Below are 26,938 nucleotides of genomic sequence, written 5' to 3'. Positions count from 1 at the left end.
ATTTTAATAGTTAAAAATATTTAAATAGCTATTAAAAATATATTCTAATGTTTTTGGTGTTGAACATTCAAAACCTCCATGTCTTGGTATTCCTTCCATGTATCTAATTCTAAAAATTATGCATGTGATATTTTTTTTCTTGAATTATTTTATTAAGGACATAAAAATATTTTATATAATTTTTTCAGAAAAATAAATACTCAACCAAATACAAGTCAATTTGAAAAGTATGTTTTCAATGTCAATTTTCTATGATCAATTAAATAGGCAAAAACCACTTTTGCAAGTAGTATATATTCAAAAATCAGCTTCTTAGAAAAAATATTTTCATGAGGCAAAATTCTTTGTAAAAGACTTTTATAAATAATTTTTTTCGAATGCTTAAATTTGCCGTGGGCATCGGATTGCTCTTTGCATCACTTTCAAAGTGCAACAAGAATCTACCTTCCATACATAGTACAAATCACAAAGGATGAGTTTTATATAAAATATGATTCAACAATTGATATTGTGAGGATCTATATAGATATATGTATTTAATTATATATCAATTATTTATTAAAAAGATTTTAAATACTGATACAAGATCAAAAATTTTAAATAATATTTTTTAACTAATTTTTTTAGATAAAATTCTGCGTTATAACAGATTTTGTGAAAAAAATGATTGATACAATCCAAATGGAGTGCAACCTGCAACAAGAAGAGATCGTCCTCTATGCTCGCTAACTCATCCCGCACCACCATAGGTTGCGACTCCGAGAAATTTGACAATAATTTGCCGCGGACATGCTTTTGCCACAGCAGTCCATTTACGTAAGGCGCATATCTATACAGAATATAAAATTGGAGACGGGTTTAAAAGCAACGAACCCAAAGAAACAGGTTCGTTTGGGCCACGGCCTGAATGGTCCGTTCCCACCCAAGCTAGACTCGACGAAGCTGCAAACACACAAACTGAACGAGCGAACTAGGAAAAGCCCGGCTGGCATAGGACAACGAAACTTACCTGTCACGGTGTCGGTCACCCTGCGCTCATGCCTGTTCTCATACGACACTTGCAAGAATGTACGGTTTGTATCAACAGGGAGACAAAAATTGCGGTGATGCTCCAGACTGTGATTACTCTTTCTCTTGTTAAGAAGAATTTTAAAATCTGCGTAGGAGGAGGTTCGGTAAAAGATCGATCTAAAGAAAACGTTAAATAGAAGACGGGAAGAAACCTTGAAGAATCATATATTTAGGCCACAGACTTTCCATTTCAATGCTTTGAAGTGTTTTTCTGAATTTCCAAATGTATATAAAAATTTCTCAGACAGCTGCTAGCATAAAATTTTGTAACTTCAATATTTTTTAGGAAAAAAGTTTAGGAATTCACAACATACATCAAACACGCTCAGATCATATGCAGAAGTTCTATATGAAACAATACGACAAATTCCACCACACTCACAGGACGCAATGGCGAACCAATTGCAAATTTTTTTATTACCCAAGCAGTGGAAAATAGTCGAGTCTGTTTGGAGTTGATTGGGATCAACTTCAAGCTGAGACATGAAAAACATTGTTTCTTCGATATTTGTATTGTCTTAGCTACCAGATCAAACACGGGTTACCTTTCCTTTACCTTCACGTGATGTCGATTACCTGGACGATGCCCCCTTGAGGAAAATTGTTCTAGCTGAAATGAAAATGCCACACAAATCCAACCGCATGAAATCAATTTTTTCCCACTATCTTCCCCACTTTACACTGGAACCAACACCACATTTTGCATCATCAAGCTTCGTTATATCGTGTTGTTTCAAGCTGGAGTATATGCACCTCAATGCTATCCATCGCATTTATTGTCCTTATTGTGGTTCTAATAATGTGAAGGGCACCAATAGTCCCACATCGATTGTGAGTCAAGAAAAACTCGCGCTTATAAAGAGAGAAAAATCCTTCCCACGTAAAATATCTTTTAAAAGACAAAATCGTGAAGCCTATGAGTCAGAACAGACAATACCTCACGTGACGGATCGAACCCTTGTCCGCAACTATGGCGCCCCAGGAAAGAATCGAGGTCCGTCTTGACTGACTGTGGAACTCCTCGGACTGTACACATCGGAGTCCTCTTTAACTGAGGAGCTCTGTTATGATATCCTAATAATGTGGAGGACACCAATACTCCCACATCAGTTGTAAATCAAAAAGGATTCGCGCTTATAAGGAGAAAAAAATCTTTTCCACATGAAGCATTTTTTAAAAGACAAAATCGTGAAGCACATGAATCAGAGCGGACAATACCTCACGTGACGGATCTAACTCTTGTCTGCAACGATCCTTATATTTATTCTAATATGCTTCTCTATGATTCAATCTGCTTGCTATGCATCAGGCAATCCGCTCCTAAGCAGGCAGTGGAGAATGAGTTTCAGCATCAGCCAACCCGACTGCTTGAGAATGTTCACTGCCCAATACCAAGTTCGCACCTACAGTTTGACTACTTGTTGTAGGAGGATCATGCCTACTTCTCGAGCTTCCTTCACATGCAATCTCAGGAGGATCCCTTACATCATACATCTCCATCATTTGATGGGTAATTTCTGCAAGAAAGAAATGAAAATTGTATGAATGTGTGTGGTCACTAGAACGAAGGTGATATGTGTTTGCATGTGTCTGTTGGGAAGGAAGCTAATAGCAAGTTAACCTTTCAACTGCTGTGGAGTGATATTAAATTGTCGCAACCAGAACTCGCCCTCAGATGGGAGCTTCGCTTTAGCAAACTTAGCAGCAAGAAGGAAGGCACCCCCCGCTATGTACTGGTGGTCGTACTGCAGGCAACGTGATGTTTGCAGCCTGCATACCTCTTTTGAATTGTGTGAAGTGATGAAAGGTATTAAGGAAAATTTACCCGGTTCAAATTTAACAACTAGAGCAAGGATAGAAAATAAAAGGAGGTGTGGCATACGCATCATTCACAAAATTCCACGCAGCTTGTCTAAAAATTTTATCTGAACCCTCGACTTTATTTATTGCTTCACCCAGAGGTGTATAAGGAAGGTCCACTGAAAAATTAAATGCAAGTGTAACAAGAACAACGCTCTCCGCAAGCAGAATGAGTGGCATTTGCTGCTGATATGCTTCCTGCAGACAAGACAGATTGCAGCTGAGTGAAGAAGCATATCAGAATAAATGTTATTCCAAGGAAAACAATAACAAAAGGAACCAAATTAGAAGCAATGATTCTAGGAATACATTGAGTTAATATGATCCATGCGCTATAACTGCTGAAAAAATAAAACCCAAAAAGAACAATGGATTCGTATCCTCTTTTAGTACTTCCCTTGGTATTCTTTGTTCAGGATTCGCATAAATCCTAATAAATTGAACACATCTCATAAATCATGACAAAACTCTGAGGTACCTTCTGCTTGATTTTCTGTGAAGCCAAACAATCATCTTTATGGATGATTTCATAGGCAACAGGAATGATATGCCTCAATAGGTGAAAAGATTCCATAACTTTTGCTGCAACCAACATGCAGGCTGTTGCTATAGTCTGCAGAAGGTGTATAATTGAGTCAAAGGATATGGACCATCAGGTACAGCAGTTTGCATGGACGAATGGTTAAAAAATATATATTCTAGTTTTGATTGTCAATCATTGCAGCAAGCAGCGAGAGAAAAACAATGGCAAAAAGGTACTAAAAATAATAACACAAGGCATTACAACAAAAATCACCAGAAATTCCAGCAGAAAAGTTACATCATAAGGAGGGACAATGAGGGGCACTGCTTAATATCAGTTCAACTTGACAGCAATAATATAGGTCAATGCCATTAAAGCTAAAATATGCATCAAATCATTGAGAAGGAAGTCCTCTACATCATAATCCAGAGACACATGGAAGAGGATGCAGCACAGTAGGAACAGAATATGTATGCAGTCAAATGAACAAAAGCAACATTTACAAACTTAAAAGCGCTATATATTTGACAGTGCATATTAGTTTGACCTAATGGAAAAAAAGCATAAGTGCTACTTCAAGACGGTATGGTGATAATCAGCACCTGAAGATAAATGGAAGAGAGCATCTACGGAAAACTCAGAAAACACAGACAATTTGGCTCGAACATGGATAGATAATCACTTTGTCAAATATATCAAATCAGTACTGAATGCTGCATTTATTCAGTGGACTAGTATGTCCCTTCCTTCCATCTCTAATTGCAAACTTGGCCAATCTGAGCCAGGTTGACCAGGGGTGGGTCAAGGCCAGGGGAACTCAGAGAGCCCAATGGCCAACTCTGTAACGGCTCAAATCCTAAGCAGGTAAAAAGGGACTTCTCAGGAACCAGATAATTGGCCACAGGACAATGATACTTATGTAAAGCATATAATAACAGAAGGAAGCGATACCGAGGCCTTCCCTCAAGAAGCAGTGGTGGAAAGAAGTCTGCAGCAGAAACCAAAAGCAGCTGCAGTTTATATATATATATATATATATATATATATATATATATATATTTTTTTTTTTTTTTTTTTTTTTTTTTTTTTTTTTTTTGAGGGTACAATAGCAGTTGTAGTATGAACATTATCACATTTATTAGATTTGGAAACTGTAGTCCAACAAGATTTAAAGAACAGATTTCACCATCCCACACCAACCCACCTTGCCCTTTGAACAAAAAGGAAGGATCTCTGAATCACCTGACCTAACCAAAAGCAAATGTGACTCTCAACACAGCAAGAGAAGATAATCTCCATAAAGAACCTGTAAACTTAGTGGCCAAGGCCATGCAAGACAGCTTGGAAGAAGATGCTGAATATGTGCAGATAGAAGGGAGCAAAAAAACATGTAGAGGATGACATAATACCTTGCAGAACATCCCATCACAACAGCCCTTATGAGAATAAAGGCCCCATTAAAACCCATGTAGATGACTTTCAGAGCAAGAGAAAAAAAAAACTCCATAAAGAGGATACCAATGATGGTGAGGATGGTGTATGCAATCCTGAAAAGGTTGATAATGATGAGGGTAAAAGAGTCTACAACATGTCAAGTCAGGCAACACTAACCCTGCTGGACCCGGTGAATATATGATTTTGAATTTGCCAAGGGGTGGAAAGAAGAGGTGTCGAAAGTAGATTTTCCAAATGTTCAAGGAGTTTGGCAATCATTCCATTTTCCTCTGGAGAGCCATATACAGAGCAATCATATTAGCAGACTATATTAGATTTTGCATCAGGAGCTACATACAGACATGGGCAATGGACCGAGCTGCCCATTACACAGCCCGGCCTGGCATGAATCGGGCCGGCCCGACTGCTACAGTAACGGGCCATGCTCGGCACGGCCCATTAAAGGGGGCCGGGCTGGGCTGAAGGTTTGCGGCCTGTGGCCCAGGCATGGCACAGCTCGTGCCAGGCATGGCCCGGCCCGCAGGCCTGACACGGTCTAGGTCCGGTCCAGGCACAGCACGACCCGCATGCTAGTCCGGCCTTTTTTTTTTTGAATTTAAAAAATATATTTTTTTAATAAATTAGAAAAGGGTTAAGGAGTAAAATTAAATATAAATGTTGGATTTTTTTTTTATAAAGATAAAAAACCATCTTGTAATGGTGGGGGGTTTGGCATCAACCCCTACCGATATATTAATAACAATCAAAATGATACAAGGGAGGGAGGGGGGCTAAGTCTGACCTCTAGAATACAATGAGGGAGAGAGAAGAAATAGAAGTAACTCACCTCAATAATTAAAAAATAAAAACTAAAAAGTTACGCATATAAGAAATTAATAATTGAAAATCTTGCTGATCATCATGCGTCGGTTGTATTTGTGTTGTCGTCATCGTCAAATGTTGTATCATGTCTATCTTTATCTTGAAGTATCGCCTCGGCATCCAACCAATATTTGAAGAAGAGCAGCATCTCAATTATCTCGTCAGTCATCCTATTATTCTTTTCATCCAGAACACATCGACCTGCACTAAAACAGATTCCGATACTACCGTGGACATCGACACAACTAAGATATCACATGCAATGATGGACATTACAGAATATCGATTTTTAACACTTTTCCATCACACTAACACATCAAGATTCTCTATTTGATTTTCATCATTTGTAGATTGAAGATCATTTCGTAAATAAAATTCAAATTCACTACTTAAAGATAAAGATGCAAATAAACTTGAAGAAGCATGTGTATGTCTCCTATATGCAATGAATGAAAAAACAGATGATGAACGAGAAGTATTAGAAGAAGAGACGGAAGTTTGTGAACGAGAAGCACTAGATCCACGAACCTTTTCATCATATAAAGCATAAATAACATGAAGGAGTTGGTTTACCTCAGCCTTAGCAGATTCGGGATCTTGATTCATATTTTCATAATATGCATCAAGTAAAATTAATACACCATTTAATTTAACATGTGGATCAAATATAATAGCTAAGTTATGCATAGGACATATCCTGTCCCAATACTCATTCCATTTAGATTCCATTTCATAAATAATAGGCTCTAAAATATCATCATATCTATATTGTGAAAATTTTTGGCTAATAAGATATGCTTGTTGTAAAACTGAACACGAGATTGGATAATAGACACCAGAAAGAATATCAATGGCATTATAACAACTAATCAAAAATTCTTCTAAAATTTTACCTTTGTTCCAATCATTTTCAGTCAATGTTAAATCTAATCCACGATCATTAATATATGCACTTAATAAATTTTTATATGGATATGCATCATGTATCATAGTATATGTTGAGTTCCAATAAATAACTATATCAAATTTAAATTTTTTAAAATGTCTACCACGATCTATACACATTTGCTTAAATTCTTGAAGTCTTACTCTTGAAGTATGAATAAAAAAAATATATTTCTAATTTTTACAATAATATCCTGAACTATACCCATACTAGATTGGACAGAGAGATTTAAAATATGACATGCACATCTCATATGTAATCAATTTTAATTTAAAATGGGATGCAATGAGTCCTTCAATAATATAATAACAGAATTATTATTAGATGCATTATCAAAAATAATAGACATAATTTTATCATTAATACTATATGAACATGCAGTTTGATAAATAGTATTAGAAATTTGTTGCCCAGAATGTGAAAAATCAAAAACATGAAAAGCAAGAATACGTTTATTTAATAGCCAACTATTATCAATATAATGAGCATTAATAGCAATAAAATAATAACTACTAACAGATGCTGTCCAAATATCAGAAGTTAATGATACTTTTGAATTTAGGACAGAGCGAGTTCCAATTAAATTTTGTTTCATTGCTAAAAAATTAGTCGTAACTACTCTTCTAAATATGCGCCTACTAGTTCTTTTATAAGCAAGTTGTAGGGCTAATGGAACATACTCTTCAAAATTAAAAAACTCACATAAGCTAAAAGATAATTCATTCTTAACTATCCATTTTACCAGTGCTTTCTTTTGATTTTTATGATTATATATAAAATTACCTACAAGATTATCTCCTTGTGTATTAAGAGTGCTTTGAAGACGAGCATCACTCGTCATATGGCTCTCTTGATATCTTTTCAAATGGCCAGTTCCCCCACTACTAGCACCACTATATAATTTGGTATATTTTTTATATTTTGCTTTTAAAACTTCATCTACTATGACTCTTTCAAAATCATTCCATACAGTACTAATCCTCTTACGAGAAGAAGAGACAGAGCCTTGACCTTCGATATTGATTGCAGAAAAAGCTGGAACAGCAATTTCTTCTCTCTCAGAAATCAAAAGAATGCCAAAATGACTCTCATCAAAAGATGCCATGTCTAAATATGAGTTATGCAAATAATAAAAATTAACCAAAATAGCAAATGGAGAAATTGAGTAGAGGTAGACGGAGAGCCGAAGATTTGTGAGCTTCCTCTTGTGCTCCTCAGGATCTCAACAAGAACTAATCCTCCTCTTGTGCAGCACCTGAACACTTGCTAATTGCTAAATATTGAATATTTGTTAAATATTGCTAGAAGAGAAAAAGTAGTAGAGAAAGAGAGAAGAATTGATTTGGTGTGGTGAAAATAGAAGATAAGGGAGGTATTTATAGGAATCCTAATATTTTTATTTTCCCAAATTAGCTGTTTTATAGCTGTTAGGAGGGTTAAAATGGTAAAACCCCCAAAATTAGTTGTTACCCAACCCAAAAAATCGAAAAAAAAAATTCGCCATTATGGGACGTGCCTGGCACAGCCCATAACGGCAAAAAACGGCCTGTGCCTGGCACTGCACGTAACTCTGTGCCTGACACTGCCCGTAACGACACTAAACGGGCTGTGCCTGGCATTGTCCGTTTGGCTGTTTTTTAAAAAAAATAAAAAGGACCGCCCATCAGGCCCGCGTGCCGCCCATCAGGCCGGTGGGCTTGACAGGCCACAAGCCGTGCTTGGCACGGCCTGCCAGACCCCAAGCCTAGGGCATGCCAGGCCAGGGTTCGGGATAAACGGGCCATGCTTGGCACGGCCCATTTAGACCCTAGCCCGATGGGCTTAGGCCAGGCCGGGCCGAGCCAAGCACGGCCCAGTGCCCATGTCTAGCTACATATCTATAATTAAATCTCTACCATAGAACAAGAGGGATTATTGCTCTTTCAAAGAAAAAGCATCTGTGGTGACACCTTTAAAAACTTCTATTAGGTCATTCTACGCCTTCTGTCCACACATCCTCATTTCTGGTGCCTATGCAAAGTGCTGCCTTAAAATAACTAATTTGAGAAATTATGATCATAACTGGTAGACTTTATGACAATAACATGGCATTCTTCGAGACGGTGAACCTCAGATAACCTTCAAATAATCTAGATTATGATGGATAAAGGACAAGCTCTTTTCTTTAAAAAAAAATGAATTTATGATTCAGATCAATGTAAGGGCAAAGCCAAATATCAAATTAGAGTCTAGTCATACTTTTGAGAAACTACGGTCATGATAATATAGGGTTTTTCAGGAGCTACTAAGTTATATACATAGTTCAGGAGCTACTGAGTTATATACATGGAGCACCGGGATCAACCAGTATTATAAAATTAAAAATGAAGATGAATTAGATGGATCAGGGTAGCCTGTGTACCTCCTCATTCTCCATTCTTATGGTTTTATTCTTTTCTTTTTGTATCTTAAATCCTAGTCTCACTATTGCTAGTCAATCTTATTTCCCCTCTTCCTCCATCACTCTTAAATGACCAAAATACAACCCATAAAACAATAGGGGTTATTGTTGTCTTGAAAAGTTTTGACTCGAATCTTAAAGTCATATGACTCTGACAAAACATGCAAACAAACATCTCTCCACATCATCAAACAGCTCTAGTTTCAATTAGATATCTTTTACCAACTCTTCAAGTAGAATGACAGCTTGGTACCACAATAATTATGTCATGATGCCAAAAACTTCAGTAAAAATATGAGATAATGAGACATTAAGTCTTTGGTGGTAAAAAGATGGGGAACTATGATTTCAATAGCTAGGTCTCCCTCAAATGAAATCTCAACTTTTAACCATGTCAAAAAGTTGTATGATGACCCTTGTCAATGCCATGTAAAGTTGAAGAACGTCAAGCATTTTTCTACATAAGCAATTTTCAATTATTAACAGATGATAGGGGAAAAAACATAATAAGACAGAAAAAGAATAAATAGCTAATCTCAGACTCAGAGATCAACTTACCTTCTTTCCTAACTAATGACAGGAAAGTTAAATCATAAAGAACAGATGGGCAAAACAAGCAACAATATGGGACCATCCTAACATATTTAAGATGCATAACCCCCATTCTACACAATTTTCAAGCATCTGCATCAGATAACTAGTCTAATCCCCAACCATAATATAAAACTAAAAAATTCTATGATATGGCCAAATACAGTTGCTAAAAATCAGAGAAAGAGAGAGAGAGAGTCAAAACAAAATTGTTACATTCATATCATTCTTGGCATGGAACTGTTGAAGGAAAAACCGATGACAAAATAACATTGCAACCGCAATTGTTGTCTGAGGTCTGCAATACATGTAAAATTTAATAAGTTACCCATGCAACCATAATCAGATAAAATTTGGTGGTGTTTACAGACAAGCTAGTTTGAAAAACTATAGTTAAAGATTTGAAATCAAGTACTAATATGATAATGCGAGATTAGAAGCATACGACAAACAGATTGCATTCTAAATGTTGAATGATATAACAAAAAATATTGTTGATTATTCAACTCAAATACTACCAAAAAAATCCACAAAAAATATGAAATAAGCATATCATAACAGTAACAATTCCATAGATGGCTGATATTCCCATAACTCAATGGTAAGACAAAGATATTGTATGTAGACTAATTTTGAAAGCCTAGCTTAGCCAGGTTAATAGAATGTTTAACTTTCAAATGACCACATTCAATCAACTATTGCTATCTATATTGGATTCAGATGAGAATATTTAATCAATCTAGTCAATGTCTGATCAATACATTAATGTAACATAAAAAGCATTAAAATCCTTGATAATTATTCTCTATTATTTAGAAGTTGATGCTTTTTATGATCATTTTAGGAACTGTGGACTAATCACACTCCAATCTACAAAAACCTTATCTATTTGCAGTTAACAAGCCCGTAACGTGCAAGCCTGAGTCTTCATTTTGGGGTCTCCATGTAGAATGCACGCGGAGCGGATGTGTGCTAGACACGGATCACGCAAGATTAAAAGCTAAAGAGATTTTGGAAGAGTTGAAAGATGAGATGAGATTTTAAGACGAGATGAGGGAGATTTTAGATGAATTAAAAAAATTAAAGGGAGTGGGACCCATAGCTTTTAAAAGTGAGAGAGGAAACCTTTACGTGAGGGAGTGCTAGGCGTGTGGCTTGTGTGGAGACTGAACGCGGCCACAGGCTTGTGCACGGTGTGGACCCACGAAGGACGTGCGATGTGCTTTTGAATGTGGGCCTTGTGCGCTAACGCGAGGACTTAGGCACTGCACCAGGAGCCGAGACTTGGGGTGCGGCTTGGGCACACACACGAAGGCAAAGAAGTAGGCGGGTGCACATGGCTGGGTGTTGTACACGGCAACGAAGGAAAGCAAGCAAACAGACGTTCGAGATTCAAGAAAAAGAAAAGAAAATTATTTTTGACAAATTTTAGAGAAAGAGTTTGGATTGAAAAAGCCTCTTCCTGATTGCCTTATCCTTTCTTGATCTTCAATCTCATACATCCATCTCCTAGCCCTTATTCCTTTCATTGTCCCACATCGACAAATGAATAAAACCTCCCCCCTCCTAACACCTATAAAAAAACCTCCATACCTCCACCTTGGGAATCATCCTGAAATCCTTCAAAAACCTTACAAGGAGGGAGAGAAAGAAGGGAGCAACCTATGAGCGGCTAATCTACCAGTCTCAGAAGGAGAGAGGAGATCTTGTAACGAAGCAGAGCGGATTCTAATGTTCTAAACTTTCTTTATATTTCTTTTATGATATGCAGCAATAAAGATTATGCTTTTGATTATTAAAGTATCATGAGTTCTTTACTCGCTTTATTTTATGCTTACATTCTAGATTAAGACTAGGACAATCCTTACTTTTCGAAGACGTGCCGTGATCTACGGATACAGAACGTACCGAGGAAAGAAGAGTTGCATACCTCGTACTTTCCGAAGACGCACCGTGATCTACGAATATGAGGCGTGCCTAGAAAAGACAGGTGCTTTCTAGCTTTGATCTATTATTATTATTTCTTCTTTACTTATGAGATAAAGCCTTAAAATAGCTTATGCTTGAAGGAACGAGCCATGATCTAAGGATACATATCGTGCTCAAGCGGAAATAAGCTATATCCGAGGCCTAATTACAAATATCTAATATCATTAAAGAAATACAACTCTGTTTTATGCAAGATTAACTTATAACCTCCGAGATATTTATTTTTTTATTTTATTTTATCCAACTTTTAGATAGCTTATTTTATGTTTACTTTTCTTTCTGTGCAACAACAAATCTTCTCTTTTATTCCTTTTGCAATCACAACTCAGCTCTAGATCCCAGAGGATACAATCCCAACTCATCCTATCTATAAAGTTTGAGTTAGGTTTATTTTTAACCGCCCACGACAGCAATCAATGTCCTTCAGGAAGGAGGAGAAAAACATCTTTTACAAGACTGGTTTGTAGCATAGAAAGCAATGTATGAAATTAAATCCATTGCTCATAGATATGGGACAATTGCTACCCATGCGTGTGCCAGACTCCATCATGGCTGATATCAACTTCAAGGGGAGCCATACTGACTAAAGAATGATAAAACTAAATTGTATGTTCAAGATTGAGCTCGAATCCCTCAACAGCTAAGTCTGAAGCAATGATAAAACAAGACATATTCTTAAATCAGTATTTTGCAATTCTAGGAGTTCAGAGGTAATTATCATAATTTGCTATACAATTTTGGACTACACAAAAGTTCATAGACATAAACAATCAAATCTTTCAACATTCAAGCACATCAAGTCCCTACTTACAGCTCCTAAAAATGGTCAGGCTCAAACTTTTGTCAAGATAATTCCTGACATTAGATAGTAAAATGTTGGACAATAAATAAGGGATTGTGCGGGGCGCAAAAGTAATCAGGTTCATAAGGTGATCAACAATTTGTAATTTATGGTGAGGAACTCATCAACTTGCAAAACGGAAGTAGATGTAATAGAGGATTTACACTATCAGCCGCATGCCTAATTCCTGCAAAAATCTGCAATATGATGCATGAACTGATCTCTCTTTCTTTAGATCAATGCCATCTCTCCAAGAAGGAGACATTTCTTCAGTTTCCTTCCGCAAAAAATATCGAATAGACCTACATTCATGGCCATCCAGCCTGACATAAGAAAAATTGCATGGTCCACTTTGTGCCATTTCATGATATGAAGATTCCCCTGATAAGAAAACTTCCAGGACTCTCTTTTTAACAGATCGCAATGTACAATCACACAAGAGGTAATTCCTGCATAAAACAGAAAAGATGGCCAGCAAAAGCATTTATACCATGATAGTATATAAGATTTAAAAATATTGGAAAAATATTTCCTGCAATCATTAGATCCAGTGATTTAGAACCATTAAAAATAAATGACAGTTCAGGAAATTATTTAGCAAAATGCTCCTCATGGTAAGCTGTATCTAGCTGCCTTCACATCTGTGGATACATACATAATCAATGTCAAGGTAGAATGGATAAGAGTAAATTCAAATACCTGCCTTCGAGTTCTCAAGTTTCAATTTAACAGACGATTAGTTGCTCTTCGAAGACTACCATGAAGTGCTTCTCATTATGCCATTTACTTACTATCAGTACTCACTCCATTAAAAGACTTTTATTCCCTGTTAGCCCAAAAAACAAAAGACTTTTATTGCCTGGTAAGTAAGTTTCTCAGGAAAACACTCACATACTTGATTTAACAGCTTCAACCAGAATTTTCTTGCTCACTAAAAGGGTCAACTGAGAGGCATAATGATGTTCATACCAATAGCCTATTCATATTTATGCAAATAGATATGGGATTCTTTAATCATTATATTAATGCATTTACACATTAACTTGCATGCAAACAGATGCCTACATTCTCCAGATGTTTTTTAGGTTAGTGCCACTGTTGTTTTTAATACAAAGTCCGTTAAAATCCCATTTGTCTTTCCTCTTTTCTGGCACACCGGAATGAGAACAAAGCTCTCCTCATTAGAACTGTATTTGACCGAATGCATTTCATGAACATCTATTATCATTAATTTCAATAGCTTACTACTTCTAAGTAATTCATGGAAAGATCCCCAAATGGAATTTGTCAGTTGGTAAACATGACAGAGGCAAGAAATTTCCTTTCGAAGAGAAGCAACTGCAACAACCACCTAACTAGCAGCCTACTCATTCACAAGAAACCTAATTCTAATCCAATTATGAACACTTCAGCAATATATATAATACTACTTCACGTGAACTCCCTCAATGTGTTCACGTGTGAGGCGTATCTGATTATTTATGTTTCCCACCATGCCTATGGGTGAGGCATGTCTGACCATCCACAGGATTGAAGATTGTTGTGCTTTTAATTATACTGAATATTTGATTATTGTGCTTTTAACCACAAGATCAAAGATTCATATCATTCCCATAACATTTATCATCATTTTTATTCAAATAATTATTTAAAATTCAGAAAAATATACTTGTATCCCATTTCTCCTATATTTATTAATTTACTTTTAGCAAAACATGTACACCACACATGCTACATTATTGTAAAGACATAGGGCATCTAGGTTGTGCACAATAATCAAGGAATGAAGAAAAAGGCAGGCTGGTCCATTTCCAAAAACTTGTTAAGTCACCTTTAAAATTGAAAAATACAATTCAAACTTGACTAAAGATTGAAGTAGACCCAACAACGGACTCACATAAAACTAAGAGCTCGTTCTTTGGAGGGTAAAAAACTTAGGAATCTACATTTCCTAGGTAAGTGTTTTCTAGGTAACATTTAGATAAGAACATAATTTGTCCATATTCTTTTATGCATTAAAAAATGGCTCGGGAATATGTTATATGTTACCTATGTTCTTTTGCATTACTATTTTCCCAGATAAGTTACTAAGATCGATTCATATTTCACATAATACTTTTTGTCTATATATATATAGAGAGAGAGAGGTGGGTTAGAATCAAGTCGATCAGATTTGAACTCAGATCCAGTTAGGTCAAAACTTTATAATAGAAGTCCTACATCAATAATCCAAGCCGTTGAACATAATTTACTATTTCAAAACTGCTTGCACACAAAAAATCATATGATTTGGAGATCTTTAGTCTATGCATTAAGTAGTCAAAAAGTAGACAGCCTAAATAAAATTGAATTAAATATTTTTTCTTGATTACTTGATACATAAGCTAGGAATCTTCAAATTATATGATTTTTAGTGTGTAAGTAGTTTTGAGGTAATAAATCACATCCAATGGTTTGGATCATCGATGTAGCATCCTCATTGTCCAATTTTGACCTAACCAAATCTGGTTGACCTTACCCAAGTCTACCTCTATATACACACACACACACATACATACACTATATATTTATAAAAATATGTAGATATTATTATATATGATAATAATATTATATATGTTATATTATAAAAGTCTATAATACAAAGTTCATCATCTTGATACTAGATCCTGTATCAGTACCATCCTATTACAGTATTAATACACAGTACAGTACAATATAAGATAGTGTAATGATATGAGACCGATAAGATACGGTACACCCTGTACCGGATGATATGAGGCGGTATGACAAACTATGGTATAATATAATATCAGGGTTCGGGGTATTTTATAAATAAAATAAAAATTAACTGATTGATGGAAAAATGACTTGCCCATCTTCTAGTTGGGTAAAATTTTCCTCCCATCTTAAGGGTAAATACTACCCATAGAAAAATAACTTACTCATCTAGAAAAGCATTAGAATATGGATAAATTGGTCAATGAAAAACTTAAATTAGTCAATGGGAAACTCCATCCAAGTTACTCAACTTAAACAAGTTATCAATCATATGACCATTACCAATTTTAAATTAACTCCAAATCACAATAATCTTGGCTATAGTTTTTCAGAAATCTAGGAATATGATGAAAAGGATTAAGAAAATGCAAGCTAATAGTAGATTGAATACCATGCATTTCTCTCTCTATTTTTTTTTGTTGGGGGTGGGGGGTGCGCATGTCTCTTGGTACTCATGATGCACCACACTAGAACAGACTGCAAAAACCACCGCCCTTAATCATCAACATTGACTCCTCTCTCACCCTAGAGATTCTTTCTTAGTTCATGATATAAGCCTGCAACCTGCCAACATCATCTTAGTGATTTTTCCTAGCAATGCTACCATGTGAACCCACCCTCTCTGTCCTTATCACACAAAATTTTTCAACTACCATATCCCCTCCCTTTCCTATCTTAATTTTTGTCATCTTACCAGCGTGCTTATAGCATCTTGGATTCAAGTGATTTCAATTTGATTTAGTTGAATATGTTTGAGGTGAAGATAGATAGCTGATAGCGTGTCAAATAGACAGATCTTTCTTGCTGAACTTTAGTCCAATTTTTGCTTTGACTTTCATACAGAATATGCAGGCATTGGTGCTTCTAAGCATGCATAGTACATGCATTTACACATGCATACATATTTCATGCATTTATACATGGATACACATTTCAAGCCAAACAAGCTTTAACCATGATTTATGCTAAATCATAATTGTACACATATTTCATGCATTTATACATGAACAATGTAAAACACATAATTTCTGTCGGTATGAAATGTCTTACTTTGGTATCTTGAATTTACTAACAAAAATTTTGTATCTTGAATTTACTAATCTATTATCAATGAATGGTATTCATTGAAAAATCAATCGAGTCTTCAAGTTGACCTGATTCATTTAGAGTCAAGTTTAAGCTCTTAAGCTTTCTTTTTTTTTTCCCTTAAAAAAAAATACAATCAGGCAAGACATGTCTACAAATGTGAAATTTCCAAAAGATCTCCTAAATGCCATCAAGTTTTGAGGGGGAAAAAGAACAAACGCATAAAAATTCCAAAGCAAGTTTGTCAGTGAGCAATATGGAAGTATTATCAAACGCAACGATTGTTTCAAAAACAGTCAAATCTCCTGAAGCAAATACAGGTGACTACAAATTTTCGACAGCTCAATTCTTGATTCATACTAGTGTCTCAAATCTACATCCCTATCAGATTGAAACAACTCAAGAATGCTAAAACCAATCTCCGATACGTACACCCACACAAAACAGAATCTTAAAACCATAATCCTTGAAATCGACATTCAAATCTTGAGAACTATATCTTAATCAAACAACCAACTGACAGCCCTCAGACCTGAATCGTCTGAACCTGTAACCAAATCCTAATGACTACATTCCAATCAAATCGAAGGCCTCAAACGTGAACCACGCGAAATCCCACAAAAAAAACCCAATACTCAACCTTGCAGCCCACCCAAGAACTAAATTCCACGAGCCCAATAACCAAAACCGAAATCCCTAACAATCATTCCTCGGCCAGTGAAGACTCCTGAGCTCAAATCAAATCCACAGCAACCCATAACCAAATCTTCACCTTGATCCAAAACCCTCAAGAACCCATAAATTAAATTCTTAACCCTACGCCGAGATCGAATCAAGAAGAACCGCGAAATCTTACCAAAAGAAGAAGAAGAATTTCCATTTTCGATCCAAAGAAGTAAGAAAGATTCACGCAAAAAGGATTTAGGAGGGAGGGAGGCACAGTTTGGGGGGTGGGGGAAGAGAGAGAACCTTTGGACTTCCACTGCGAAAAGCCCTTCGTCGAGGACGCAAGGACGGCGGTAGAGACTAGAGATCGAGAACAGGTGATTAGCAGGGGTAAATCAAGAAGAGTTCAAATCCTAAGGAGGGAGATGGAAGGAGGGAAGAAAGTGAGAAGGAAGCCTGTTTCCCTTGCCGTTTCTCCCGCTTTTGTTGTCAGATCTCAGTGCGGGTGCGGATGACGACATATTGGATTTGATCTGATCGAATATAGACAAACCTGAACGCGACCCAAAAGAAGAGGCCATCCGAGTTGGTTACATGATGTAGGCTCAACCCTATACTCAAAAAAAGAAAAGAGACATGGGCTTGAGCCTAAGCTAGCTAACTTTTGATTATGAAATCATACTGGTGTCATTGGCTTTTTGGATTAAGAAATTAAGAAACATGACCAAGATATTTGGCTAGTGTTAGAGTCCATCTATAGCAACTCTACTCCATCAATGAATTATAATTTACAGACCTTAGGATGAAAGCTAGCATGTTCCTTAGTCATCCAAACAAAAATGATATTTTTAACTTATTGCCGTAGAACTCTAGATAGAGCATGATGTCGTGCTTAGCTAAAGGTCGGTCGGAATCCGACTAAGAAAGGGACGCTTTCCTTTCAAAGGTGACCTCGAATCAAAAGTTTACTCATCAAAGTTTGTCCGACAAAAACTGTCTAATATTTAAGTCAGTCAAAGTTTTGAAAATAATTGAAAGAGAGAGAGAAGGTAGAGATTATTTTGTAGATTAGAACTTATCTGAGGTACTTTTTTCTCTCCTATATCTGAAGGGAAGATCATTGACCATTACTTGAGTTTTTGAGATTCATCCATGGCATTCGACGGCGAAGGATGAGATGATGCATGCTCGTATTATGCATAACCATTGTGGAACAAATAATAGCATGAAGTGAAAGTGTACAACAATTATTCCTTCAGCAATTTGATGAGAATTTATATGGCCATCAAGTGCCAAAATATTTAAGAGTGGCAAAATAATTAACAATGCAAAATGTGATGGCCCGGCCCATGTAACAAACCCAGCCTAAACAAAAAAAAAAAAAAAATAGAAAGGGAAAAAGAGGAGAAGACTCCCGAAGGGAGTCTTCTTCCTCTTCTCACCAACTTCCAACTGGAGTCGGAAAGAGGCCCCCTCCGGCCCTATTTAAGGAGGGGATCCCTTCTCTCTCTCACCGGAGAACCCGAAGTCCATCGACAGTAATCGCTGAAAAATCTTCACGGAAGATCGGCTCTGTGCCCGTCTAATTTTCACGTCGGAAAGCCTCGCCGACATCGAAGGTGAGCCTCCTCCCCTTCCTCTCTTCTCCTCCTTTCTCCCCGTGCCCGTGTGCACGATCACCGACGATCGAAGTCGTCGGATTTCTTTAAGAAAGGGATTCAATCCCTTTTGAATGTGTGGGTACCGGTGGTCGCCGTCGGCCACCGACTTGATCCTCCTCTTGCCGTCGAGTCGCCCTCCTTGTGCCGACTGCCGCCCTCTTGCCGGCTGTACCGTCGGTCGGCCAGCCAACAGGGGATTGTGAGGTCCCCTGTTTTGGCCCAAAGGAGTCTGGGAAGAAGAAAAGAAAAAGAAGAAGGAAGAAAAAAAAAAAGAAAAAGAAGAAGGAAGAAAAAGAAAAAAAAAAGAAAAGAAGAAGGAAAAGAAAAAAAAAAGAAGAAGAAGAAAAGAGAAGTAGAAAAATAAAAAATAAAAAAATTATATAAAATAATAGGACTCTCTCTCCTCTCTCTTTCTTGTGAAGAAAAAAAAGAAGAAGAAAGAAAAAAAATAAATAAATAATGATATCAGTAATAAAATATGAGAAAGAGAGTTTCTCTCTCTTCCCTCTCTCCCTTCAGCCTGAACTAGTATTTTCTCTCTCTAAAATTAGATTTTTTCTCTCTCTACTTTCTCTCTAGGTTATTTCTCTCTCTTAAGATTTTTTTTAAATTTTGAGAAGAATGATAATGAATTTAAATGATCCTAGTGATGGATTTTTTGATCTGCGATCGTCGGACGGTACACCGACACCCACTTTGATTAGATTAGGTATTTTTAAAATTTTATTTTTCATGATTTTATTCAATTATCCACATGATAATCTTAGCATGATTTGATCTGATCGATCGAATTTGTTGAATCATATCGTCTGAAGAGTCCAAAATAAATTTTCTCTCTCTAAAATTTTCTCTTTCTAGAATTTTCTCTCTCCAAAGCCATTTCTCTCTCGATCGACTTTTCCCTCCTGATCGATTTATCAATGAAAATTTTTTTTTAATATTTTTGATCTGATGAAGAATCTTGATCTATGATTGTTGGGCAGTGTGTTGGCACTCACCTTGATTAGACCATGAATCCTTAGATTTGATCATCCATGATCTCGATCTAGCCATGACTTGATTTGATCATATTGATTTCATCAATTGAGATATTGGATCAATCGTAATGTTGGATTATGTCACCTGATCAATTTGAATTATACCTCATAAATTCTCTCTCCTCTGATTTTCTCTCTCCACTTAATTTTTATGAAACCAATGAAGAAATCTCGATCCTATCACTTCGAATCCGATTTGATCTGATAGTCAAACTTTGGATCGTTTATGTCTTAATTAGATTTTGATTAAATAAAATTAGATGATCGGACCCAATCTAAACTGTTGAAATATGATATTCATATTCTTTTTTATTATTAAATTTAATCTTGTATAGGTATCATTGACACCTGATAATCGGATATTGTGATATGATTTATGAATTGAAGAATTTTGAAAAAAAAATTATAAAATTATATGAATTTATTAGAATACGTTCGAGGTAAGTAATGTTTCACTTTTTCTAGATTTATCAGCAAATTATAATATATTTTTCTAACATGATTTGAGAAACGATGCATGAATTGGATAAAATAATATTTTATTATGAAAATATCTTATTTGAAATGTTATGATGAAGCATGATTGAACATATTAATTTTATGATGCATTATATTGATTGATTTCGATACTACATGATTATATATTTTCTTATTGAAATTAGAATATGAAACATGATTTATGAAGAATTCTGATATAAGAATAATATGAATTGACAACCTGACTATGTAAAGGACCCCGCCAATGGGGGGTATATACGTTGGCAATTGATTTATCCTGAAGATTTATGTCGCCAGCGAGACCAGCGACATGTCACCAGAGAGACCAGCAACAAACCGTTAGAGAAACCAATGATTTCGAAGGACTTTGCTACCAGATGATTCGCAGCTCACCGTAAGAAGATACGCAGTGTTATGATCCTGCCACAGAAAAAATATGGTCATAGCTCATGATTAACGAAAAGAATTTAAAAATGAAAGAAGTTAAAATCTCAAACGAAACTCGAATTTTGAAAAAAAAAAATTTGACATGAACTATATTGCATAATCAAAATTGATATCAAATTGATGAACTCAATATGCTTATTTTCTATAAATAATTATTTACTTAAATGCCTGATGAAATATGTTGAAAATGATCATTGCTTACTAGGCTGTCTAGCTCATTACCTCTTATTTTACTGTTTTTACAGATGTTGAGGAATTAAGATGAAACAAGATATGAATAGAAGAGTGATCAATAGCAGAATCTCCATACTTTTATTTTAGGTTGAAAGTCTTATTGAATTTGATGTAAGGCCTATGAATCATTGTTGAATTTATTAAAATATTAAAGAAAAAATTTAGATCATTATATTTTGAATTTAAATTATTGATTAATTATTCCACTGTTGTTTTAGGATAGCATGATAAGATGCCTTGCATGCTTATGGAAAGAATTTTCTATGAGTATGCGGTGGTTGTTATGACCCTCGATTCACAATCTCGGATCGGAGGTGTGACAATTAAAGTGGTATCAGAGCATTAGTGGATGAACTAAGATGTGTATAGTATGGGTGTTAGTGGATAGACACTAGAGATATTATGGTGTAGATCTTTGATGATTGTAGTAAATTTTTTTTTTTATAATTTTTGGTTAAACATTGAGATTATGTATGAAAGGATCACAAGAGATTATGACATATAGAATTTGAAATATGATGGATGATCTATTGATCATGATATGATTAGTTAGATTTTGATTGAAAGTAATTGCAAAAAGATTGACATAAAATTTTATTGTGCATTGTGGTTATTAATTTGATCATTGATTATTCAAGTGAATCGTAAGCTCAAATTCAATGTGAGAATAATTCTATGATATTATTTTTAGTTGAGAAGTTGACTATTATTGGCAGGATAAAGATTTGATGATAAAATATTATTCCAGGATGGATTAAGAAAATCTTTTATGATACTTGATTGGAATATTTATCGAAATTGAACTTGATATGTGGATCATATATATAAAGTGACATATTAGGATGAATGCATATTTGAGAATATTACAAAGAAACCTATTTCTTATGGATGAAATGGATTATGAGATTGTAGGATATTCATTGTACTAAAATCTTTAATCATCATCCTTGGATCTAAATAATAGATCTTATTGTGTCTCTTGGAGACTATATGATGTGTATAAAATTTTAATTTAAAAATTTCGTATCTAAGCTGATCAAGAGATTTTTTAATATTATTGTTGAGGTTGTTAATGAAAGATTGATATCTTTAGATTAAGATAAAAGATATGATTTATATTTATTTGAGATTATAGGATCTATGTGAATTTATAATTTAAAAATTTTGGATTTAAGAATTGATATGGAGTTCCTTTGCTTTTGTTAACGAGGTCTCTAATTGAATCTACTATTAAATGGAGATTTGATTTTTGAAGCCTGTATGATTGTTGTGAAAGGATACTTGATAGATATTAAGAATCTTGATAATAAAAATTTTAGAAAAAATAATGATTTAAAATTTTTATATATTCGAATTATGTCCAAATTTGATGGAGCATCAAAGGATTTTTTTATTGATTTGACTTATAAGAATTTTGATTTGAAAATTATCGAATTAAATTGAAATGAGAATTAAGATTTGATTCATATTAATTATAGTAAATTTATATGATAGTTTTAAATATGATATTGGACTCAAGGGTTAATCAAGATTATTGTACATCAGTAAAAGTATGAATGAGAATCGAAAGTTAATCTTTGACTTTAATTAAAATTTAAAATTTTAGATCTTTTCTATTGATAAGATAAAGAAATAATTTGATCAAAAATTTTTTTTGATAAACCTAAGAAATTTTGATTGTTAGAACAAAGTGCACAGCGGAAGCATGGTAATCTGGATTACTTTGAATAAGTCCAGAATATTGACTCTTTGAGTTAAAGAATTATGATAGATGATATTATTTGATACAAAAAATTTATTGATATTAAAAAGAATAATTTTTGGATATCCCTAATGTGATTTTCAAAAGTAGCACTTCCGTCTACTATGCTAAAAAAAAATATTTAGCATCCTAATTCTAGGATGAGTGGATCTTTGATTTTTGATTTTAGATTCAGAATATTTAAAGATAAATTTTTTCTATCCTAGAATTAAATTTTATAATTCTCTATTTATTAGAAAGAATTTGAGATTGTTTATCAAATAATAATTTTGATCTTAAATTATTATACTCAAATATTTATCTTCAGGGTATAATAAAATTTGAAGTTTGAACTCTTTTGATCATTATTATTTCTCTGAATGAATGAAAAAGATTAAGATTATCCATTGATATTGACGATTATTTTACAAAAGATAGATTGAAGTTATTTATAATTTAATTTGATAATGAATCGATTAATTAAGAGTAGTTAATATTTAGATAAAAAAAATTGATATACTTACTTAGAGTAGAGACATTGATTTTGATTATAAGAAAAAAATTTTTTTGATTTAGATCAATTTTTGAGTTATTGATTTTTATTATAGAATGACTTAATGATAAAATTTGCTTTAAGAATTAGAATATTTAAGCGTTTGAGGGTTTGAGTAAGAAAATTTTGATGACTAGAAATAGTGATATTGATTCTAATCAACATTGATGATATTGATCTTTATGAAATGACTTAATGATAAAGTTGCATCGAGAATTAAAATATCAAAAGTTTGAGAATGAGATTGAAATGATAAATCTTCAACTTTTAAAAGTACGAATAAGAGAAAATATTTTTAAATTTTGATTGATTAGGATGTCATCAAAGATTCATAGAAGTATGTTTTCCTATCTTATGATGGGTTGAAATTAAGAGTGATTAATATTTTAAAAATAAATAAATAAATAAATGATGATGAAAAATAAAATTTTTATTCAGAAATTAAGATATTGATTTTCTTCTATTCACAAGAGACAGATTTGATTTTGATCTAGTCATGAGGTATTGAACATTATTTTATAGGGAATGAGAGCATAATTTTGAAATCTTGAAATATTAAAAAACTTTGAGATGTTGGTCTTGATAAATAAGAAAATGAATGGTTCCATTTCAGACCGATATTTGATATACCGACTTTTTTCTTATAAAATGATTTAAAAATAAATTTATATCAAGAATTAGAATATTAAAATAATTATGGATGAGATTCAAGTAAGAAACTATGAAGACTCAAGTAAGAAAAATTTCGAGGACGAAATTTCTTTTAGAGGAGAAGAATGTGATGGCCTGGCCCATGTAACAAACCCAGCCTAAACAAAAAAAAAAGAAGGGAAAAAGAGGAGAAGACTCCCAAAGGGAGTCTTCTTCCTCCTCTCACCGACTCCCAATCGGAGTCGAAAAGAGGCCCCCTCCGACCCTATTTAAGGAGGGGATCCCTTCTCTCTCTCACACCGGAGAATCCGAAGTCCATCGGTAGCAATCGCTGAAAAATCTTCACGGAAGACTGGCTCTGTGTCCGTCTAATTTTCACGTCGGAAAGTCTAGCCGGCGTCGAAGATGAGCTTCCTCCCCTTCCTCTCTTCTCCTCCTTTTTCTCCATGCCTGTGTGCACGATCACCGACGACTGAAGTCGTCGGATTTCTTTGAGAAAGGGATTCGATCTCTTTTGAATGTGTGGGTATCGGTGGTCGCCGTCGGCCACCGACTTGGCCCTCCTCTTGCCGTCGAGTCGCCCTCCTCGTGCCGACTGTCGCCCCCTTACCGGTTGCGCCGTCGGTCGGCCAGCCAATAGGGGATTGTGAGTCCCTTATTTTGGCCTAAAGGAAGTCTGGGAAGAAGAAAAGAAAAAGAAGAAGGAAGAAAAAGAAAAAAAAAAAGGAAGAAAAAGAAAAAAGAAAAAAGAAAAGAAGAAGGAAAAGAAAAAGAAAAAGAAAAAAGAGGAAGAAAAGAAGAAGAAAAATAAAAAAATATAAAATAAAAAAAATATAAAATAATAGGACTCTCTCTCCTCTCTCTCTTGTGAAGAAAAAAAGAAAGAAAAAAAAGAAAAATAAATAAATAATATAAATAATAAAATATGAGAAAGAGAGTTTCTCTCTCTTCCCTCTCTCTCTTCAACCTGAACTAGTATTTTCTCTCTTTAAAATTAAACTTTCTCTTTCTATTTTCTCTCTCTATTTTTTCTCTCTAGATTATTTCTCTCTCTTAAGATTTTCTAGAATTTTGAGAAGAATGATGATGAATTTAAATGATCCTAGTGATGGATTTTTTGATCTGCGATCGTCGAATGGTACACCAACACTCACTTTGATCAGATTAGGTATTTTTAAGATTCTATTTTTTATAATTTTATTTAATTATCCATATAATAATCTTAGCATGATTTAATCTGATCGATCGAATTTGTTGAATCATATCGTTTGAGGAGTTCAAGATGAATTTTCTCTCTCTAAAATTTTCTCTCTCTAGAATTTTCTCTCTCTAACGTTATTTCTCTCTCGATCGATTTTTCTCTCCTGATCGATTTATCAATAAATTTTTTTTTTTAATATTTCTGATCTGATGAAGAATCTTGATCCATGATTGTTGAGTAGTGTGTTGGCACTAATCTTGATCAGACCATGAATCTTTAGATTTGATCATCCATGATCTCGATCTAGCCATGACTTGATTTGATCATCTTGATTTCACCAATCGAGATATTGGACCAATCGTAATGTTAGATTGTGTCACATGATCAATTCGAATTGTACCTCATAAATTCTCTCTCCTCTGATTTTCTCTCTCCATTTGATTTTTATGAAACCAATGAAGAAATCTCGATCCTATCACTTCGAATCTGATTTGATCTGATGTCAAACTTTGGATCGTTTATGTCCTAATTAGATTTTGATTAGATGAAATTAGATGATCGGATCCAATCTAAACCGTTGAAATATGATATTCGTATTCTTTCTGATTATTGAATTTGATCTCGTATAGGTATCATTGACACCTGATAATCGGATATTGTGATATGGTTTATGAACTGAAGAATTTTGGAAAAAAATTTATAGAATTATGTGGATTTATTGAAATGCGTTCGAGGTAAGTAATGTTTCACTTTTTCTATATTTATCAATAAATTATAATAATTTTTCTAACATGATTTGAGAAACGATGCATGAATTGGATGAAATGATATTTTGTTATGAAAATATCTTATTTGAAATGTTATGATGAAGCATGATTGAACATATTGATTTCATGATACATTATATTGATTGATTTCGATACTACATGATTATATATTTTTTTATTAAAATTAGAATATGAAACATAATTTATGAAGAATTCTGATATAAGAACAATATGAATTGACAACCTGACTATGTAAAGGACTCCGCCAATGGGGGCATATACGTTGGCAATTGATTTGTCCTAAGAGTTTATGTCGCCAGCGAGACTAGCGACATGTCGCCAGAGAGACTAGTGACAAACCGCCAGAGAGACCAACAGTTCCGAAGGACTTTGCTACCAGATGATTCGCAGCTCACCGCAAGAAGATATGCGGTGTTATGATCCTGCCACAGAAAAAATGTGGTCATAGCTCATGATTAACGAAAAGAATTTAAGAATGAAAGAAATTGAAACCTCAAATGAAACTCAAATTTTGAAAAAAAAATAAATTTGGCATGAACTATATTACATAATCGAAATTGATTTCAAATTGATGAACTCGATATGCTTATTTTTTATAAATGATTATTTACTTAAATGCCTGATAAAATCTGTTGAAAGTGATCATTGCTTACTGGGCTGTCTAGTTCATTACTTCTTATTTTACTATTTTTACAGATGTTGAGAAATTAAGATGATACAAGATATTAATGGAAGAGTGATCAAAAACAGAATCTTCATATTTTTATTTTAGGTTGAAAGTCTTATTGAATTTGATGTAAGGCCTATGAATCATTGTTGAATTTATTGAGATATTAAAGAAAAAATTTAGATCGTTATATTTTGGATTTAAATTATTGACTAATTATTCCGCTGTTGTTTTAGGATAGCATGATAAGATGCCTTGCATGCTTATGGAAAAAGTTTTTTATGAATATGCGGTGGTTGTCATGACCCTCGATTCACAATTTCAGATTGGAGGTATCACACAAAATTTATGGA

General features: G+C 34.4%; 1 protein-coding gene across 5 annotated transcripts; it reads right to left on the bottom strand.

Annotated features, from left to right (window-relative positions):
* Positions 1 to 662: 662 nt before the first annotated feature.
* LOC105041638 (cyclin-T1-3) lies at positions 663 to 17,587 on the bottom strand. Of its 5 annotated transcripts, XM_073254092.1 has the most exons (10): positions 17,411 to 17,587; positions 13,277 to 13,403; positions 12,742 to 13,026; positions 9,964 to 10,045; positions 3,410 to 3,544; positions 2,954 to 3,129; positions 2,693 to 2,841; positions 2,290 to 2,588; positions 2,009 to 2,145; positions 663 to 1,156 (listed from the first exon to the last, which is right to left on the bottom strand). In XM_073254092.1, exons 3-8 carry the CDS (start codon positions 12,936 to 12,938, stop codon positions 2,392 to 2,394), a joined length of 936 nt encoding a protein of 311 aa, XP_073110193.1. In that variant the 5' UTR covers positions 12,939 to 13,026; positions 13,277 to 13,403; positions 17,411 to 17,587; the 3' UTR covers positions 663 to 1,156; positions 2,009 to 2,145; positions 2,290 to 2,391. The 5 variants fall into 5 exon arrangements, with proteins under 5 accessions (XP_073110193.1, XP_073110192.1, XP_073110194.1 ...); XM_073254091.1 differs by lacking the exon at positions 663 to 1,156 and having other exon boundaries at positions 1,307 to 2,145; XM_073254093.1 differs by lacking the exon at positions 663 to 1,156 and having other exon boundaries at positions 1,307 to 2,145; positions 13,281 to 13,403.
* Between the last annotated feature and the right edge of the window lie 9,351 nt (positions 17,588 to 26,938).

Source organism: Elaeis guineensis, chromosome 3, assembly GCF_000442705.2.
Source record: "Elaeis guineensis isolate ETL-2024a chromosome 3, EG11, whole genome shotgun sequence".
NCBI lineage: Eukaryota > Viridiplantae > Streptophyta > Magnoliopsida > Arecales > Arecaceae > Elaeis > Elaeis guineensis.
This window is presented reverse-complemented; position numbering and strand designations above follow the sequence as displayed.